We start from the raw sequence: 5,283 nt of genomic DNA, 5'->3' as shown, positions 1-5,283 counted from the left end.
TTCGGGCGAGCTGCGCCGTGCCTTTGCCCACTGCATGCAGCAGAGTGGGGTTTGGAAAGGGAACCGGTGCCATGGGGTGAGCAAGGGAAAGCGGGTGGACAGATGCATCCCTGCACCCTTGGCCACACAGCAGGACGGCTGGGCGAGCAGGGGCAAGAGCTGCCCGAGGCGGCCGCCCGCAGCAACGGCCTTTTCCCCTTCCCTCCCCGTTTTCCGTGCCCGCCGCCTCGCCAGCCCTGGGAGCTGCGGCGGCAACGGCTGCCGAGCCGGCACCGCCACCTCGTGGCTCGGCCCGCCGCGGAGGCCGGGCACCGGAGGCCCTGGAGGCTGCGCACCGCGCAGGATGCCCGGCTGCGGCATGCACGCAGCCCCCACGCAGCCCCCAGCATGCAGCCCCCGTGCTCCAACACCACTCGGCTTTTATTACCATGCAGGCGGCCGGAGAAATCGTCTCGGAACGGGTGGCAAAAAAGCTCCCCGTGCAGCAGGGTCAGGGGATGGGGAGCCTGCGGGACAGAGAGACGGACAAGTGAGGGGGACGCGGTGCCAGCGCAGCAAACGGCACCGCATCCCCCGCCGTCTCGGTGCAAACGCGCTGCCCGGAGGGAGCCGTGGCCCTGGCCGGCGGCACAGCCCTCCTCCCGGGCCAGCCTTACCTCCTAGCCCTCGCTCGAAAGCGTGGCCCGGACGTCGGTGTCCGACACGCTGTCCTGCGTGGCCTGGAGCATGACCTGGGACACGCTGCAGGAGGGAGAGGTTACGGGGGGGGCGGTGTGGGGTGGCACGGGACCGACCCCGCATCAGATCTGGGGAACTCCTATTGCCATGGGGGTAAATCCACAGTCGCTGGGCATTGGTTTAAGTCCTGATGCTCTTGTCCCCRCGGGGCTGGGGACGTCTGTTATAGCTGGGAACGGTCTTATTCATGAAACCGCGCTGTGCCCCGGCAGTCTGTCGCCCTGTCAGCATCCAGTCTAATCACCCGCCGGGTGAGAAAGTGTTTCCTCCTGCTGCTCCTGAATTTGCCACCGTGCACTGGAAGTCCTCCAGCTCCTGCGCCTTCATTTCCAGCTGGTAACGTGGCCGCGGGAGCAGGGGCAGCGGGGGCTCGGCGAGCCGAGAGCCGGCAGGGTTCCCGCGCCAGGGAGGCCCGGGAGCAGGGCGCCCCTCTGCCCTTCGCCCCGAGGGCCTGGCCGAGGGCGGCTCACCTGCTCCGGATTTTGTCCAGCCTCTCCTGCATCGCCTCGTCCCTGACGCTGCTCGACGCTYGGYAGACCTGGGTCTGGCTGCAAGAACCMTGTGAGCCCCCTCAATCCCGGACCRCCRCAGCCACCCCGAGACGTCGCCGGCCACTCGGAGCCCGGCCCAGCGCCGGGGCACGTCTCGGTCCCTCTGCCGAGATGCCCAGGGTCCCCGAGGCCGCCCCCTCGTGCCTTCATCTTTACCTCCACCTCAGGAACTGGATCTTTGTCCTGTCGTCCGTAAAAGACTGGCTGGGCGACGGTCCCAGCGAGCTCACGTCGGAGGCGTACTCATCCTGAGGGAAGCAGGGAAGCTTGCTCATCCCAGGTCAGAAGCTGGGTGGCTTTCCCAGCTCCCCCAAAGCAACTGGTGGCAACCGTGAGGAGCAGGAGAGCGTGAAGAAAGAGCCTCTGCTGCCAGCAACAGCRGCACCGGAGAAGCTGCACCTTCCCCACCCACCCTGCAGGACCCATCCTGCAGCCTGGCCTGCCCAGAGCCTGCTCCCCTGCCTGCAGGGACATTTCACCCCAAAGTCGCCCTGAGGACACCTTCCACCCCTAGCACTTCATAGCTGTGCGCAGGAGGGGGCTCATCGAGGTCCCAGATGTCATGGGACACAGCCGCATTCAGCCCATGGACCCCACCGGAAAGGACAACCTCTGAGTTTGTCTCTCTGAAGTCCTGGTCCACAAGAGGAGCCGACTGGTCCTCTGCCTTCTGCTCCGACTTGCCTTCCAGCTTCTGCCTGAAGATCCTGGAAGCTTCCTCTTCGATCTGGAAAGGGGGCAAAACCACAGGCACCCAGGGACGCAGCCAGTGGCTCACCAAGGAGACGGAGACCAAGACCAAGAACAACCCTTACAGGCAGAACACCTGGGCGGCTGCTGTAGATGCAGCTCGGGCCCAGAAGGGGAGACCCCAGAGCTGCTTTACACCTAGGGCCCACAGCAGTCCGAGGAAAGACGTTGGGGCCCTTTACTGTCCAGGAGCTCAGAGGAGGGCAGCAGCGGCCTGGCCCTCGAGGGCTGGTCCCCTGCCATCCTGGAGGCTGCACCCTAGGACTTAACCTCTTCTTTAAACATAAGGTTTGTGTCCCTCCCTCGCTTAATTTGGGGGCTGGCACAGCTCTGCCTCTCAGTCCAAGAGCAGATCCCGCCGGGGGCTGAGCCTGGGACCCCCCTCTGCCTCCCTGCGCTCTGGGTAGCACGGTCGTGCCCGGTGCTCCCATCACCTGCAAGCCCATCCTCACTCACCCCCCCGCYGGACGTGAGAACGGGTTCCCACCACGTCAGCTGCCAAGCCCTGCGACACCAAACCTGGGGTCACCCTGCTTGCCAATGCAGCCGGTACGGGGCATCGGAGACCCGCGACACCCTCCAGCGTGCCTCATCCTCACCTTGCGCAGCCAGTGCTCGAGCACTGAGAGCGTCTCCATCTCCACCACCGGGATGTCCTGGAAGAGAGGCAGCCTGTGAGCAGGCAACGCCGGCCACCACTCCGCAAAGCCCGCTGCGGCGCCCCTTCCCCGGCCCGCGGYGTACCTGAGCGCTCTTGGCGGGGAAGGGAGCGCCCGTGCCTTCRCGGGCCAGGATATACGCCAGCCACGTGGAAATGATCATCGTGGGGCAGCCTCTCCCAGGGCCGGGCTGGGGCAGTGGTGCAGAGCCGGGGTCACCAGCGCTGCCGGAACAMCGGAGCGCTGCGCATTGTTGCATCGGCAGCAGAACCGGTGCCGGGACGCCGGGCTGGTGCTGCCCCGGCACTGCTCGCTCCGGGGAGCCCCCGTGGCCACAGGGAAAAGGGTGCTGGGCACCAGGGACTGGYGTGYGCCGTCCTGTGGCTCGGTGTCTGAMCAAGGCTGCTAGGAGCAGCGCGGTGGAGGAGCTGCTGGGTTTCCCACGGGAAAATGCCCTGGGCATCGCTAATCTCACGGCATAGCCCCATCACACTCCCTCGCTCGTCTAGAAAAGTATCCATGTGTCGCCCCTGACTTGTGCCGCTTGGGAACCTTCCTGCAGGTTGCACAAGGGAAGAGAAACCCCGCTTCCCACTGGGAACCTCCCCCGAAACCAGCCAGCCCTGCCGCTGGGAGGGGGGGGGGGTGAAGAATAGCAGAGAAGGACGTTTACTCCCCGCCACCTTTCCGGAGCGCAGCCCCTGCGGTGCAGGACGCGCCGTGCTTCGCGGACCACCCCAGCGACAGGGACCAGACACGGGGCTGAGCCGAGGGGCTTGGGCCAAACCCCTCGTTTGGAGCAATGGATTAAAGCGCCCACCACATCCCAGAGGCAACGCGAGCAGCACCCAGGAGCCGGGCTTCCAGGTGCCCAAGAAAGTTAGATGTTGGCGTCCAAATAAAATGCAAGGGACACCGGGCACAGCCCCACGGTCCCCGTTACACCCCATGGCGTGCCCAGGGCACAGGACAGCCCCACAGCCTCCCCCAGCACCAGGGAGAGGAGCCCTCTCCGCTCAGAGACAGCACCCGCGGGCAGCCCGCGCCTCGAGCCCGGCGCCCCAACCCACATCCACGGCATTGACAGGGTTTTGTGGGTTTTTTTTTAGCAAATGTTTATTTATATCAAAATACAAAACATTTCTGAAGCAGGGTAATGTTACATGAGGAGCAAGTTAATCAGTTCCAAAACCCATCATTCTCCTACAGAATGGCTAGTTGTATACATAACATTGCAACACTGCCATAATTTCTTAAGTGGGTACATTTAAAAAAATGTCAATCTATGAACATGCAACGTTACTGGCGATAACTTGGTAAGTACTCAGCAGGCCTTAAAAATCCCAACAGGCAGAGACGGAGGGCCCGGCTGCTCGCAGTAAGGCAGGGCTGCGAGCCGTTTCCTTCCGGCTTGCGCCCGCTTACGACCCCTCGCTCGGGAACCAGCGACAGTCCAAGAGCCGAAGGGACCAAGTCTCGTGGCAGAGCGGGTTTATTGCTTAGAGCTACCGCAGCGGAGGGCTGCCCCGCTGCTTTCGAGGGGGGAGGACGGCAGAGGGCACGGAGGCCGCCGGCGGGGAGCGCTGCGCCCGCGGGGGGCTGCAACGCGCCGCACGCGGCTTGAGCTGGAAGATGCAAAACCGAGCGCCCGAGGGCGGAGCGAGCCGTCGCCGCTAGCCGTTCCCCCCCGAGCAGAGCCGAAGGGGGCTCGCCCCCCGCGTCGGTGGTGGCTGCGGGACCCCCTCTTCCTCCCCTCGCCGCCCGCGCGGGGACCGGCGGCCGGGCTTGGCGACAGCCTTCCTCCTCGGCCCCGCGGCCCCCCGGCGCCCTGCAAAGCCCCCGCCGGTCCCTCCTGCTGGCATTTTACAGGCCTTCACCAGAACCGAGGCTGAGAGCAACAATACAGATATAGAGAGATTATATAGAGCGCAGAATAAGTTTCATATAAGGCTTTGGTACAGCACCATCATGTCTCAGATTTATTTCTAAATCGTTTACAGAAAAAAAAAAAGCTTACTGAAAAAATAGTGTTTCGTTTTTCCTTTTTTTTTTTTAATTATTATTTTCTTCTTTTGAGTAGCGTACCTGAAGTTCAAAAATTAACCCTCTAGTTGCCGTTTGGGCTCACATCATAATGCTATTTTTGCTGTGTGCATCTGTGCAATTTAAAAACTAAGCGAATCAAACCCGACTACTGTTAAACTGTTACACAGCCAACCCAGCTCCCGGCAGCCGCCCGCGCCGCCGACCCACGCGGCGGCCGGCGGTTCGAAGTGCACGAGTCAGTAATCAACACCACAGAAGTTCAGTAGCTGATCACTACTAGTTTTTAGTAAAAAACAGAACCGACCAAAGGAAAAAACAAAAAAAAAGTCACAACAACAAACATTGTGGAACCAGTGGCACTAAAGTTTCCTTTATTGTTATTGTTATTAAAAAAAGTCAGTCCCACTGGTCACCACTGAAACAGCACCAAAGAGCACCCTAACGTGTGTTATACATCGTAATACTTGACATTCAAGAAATGGAAACGAGGTTGAATGGTCTAGTCTTGATATCAAGAGGCAAGAATTCTTCTTAAAAAA

General features: G+C 61.6%; 1 protein-coding gene across 1 annotated transcript; it reads right to left on the bottom strand.

Annotated features, from left to right (window-relative positions):
- Positions 1–659: 659 nt before the first annotated feature.
- On the bottom strand, positions 660–2,861 carry SPATA19 (spermatogenesis associated 19). The gene is made up of 6 exons (XM_026071702.1): positions 2,784–2,861; positions 2,639–2,695; positions 1,807–2,016; positions 1,446–1,537; positions 1,209–1,286; positions 660–741 (listed from the first exon to the last, which is right to left on the bottom strand). The coding sequence occupies exons 1-6, from the start codon at positions 2,859–2,861 to the stop codon at positions 660–662; spliced, it is 597 nt and encodes a 198-aa protein (XP_025927487.1).
- Between the last annotated feature and the right edge of the window lie 2,422 nt (positions 2,862–5,283).

The sequence above is a fragment of the Apteryx rowi genome, unplaced genomic scaffold (assembly GCF_003343035.1).
Source record: "Apteryx rowi isolate R43461 unplaced genomic scaffold, aptRow1 scaffold_33, whole genome shotgun sequence".
Lineage (NCBI taxonomy): Eukaryota > Metazoa > Chordata > Aves > Apterygiformes > Apterygidae > Apteryx > Apteryx rowi.
Note: the sequence above shows the minus strand (reverse complement) of the source record. Positions and strands in the feature narration are given on the sequence as shown.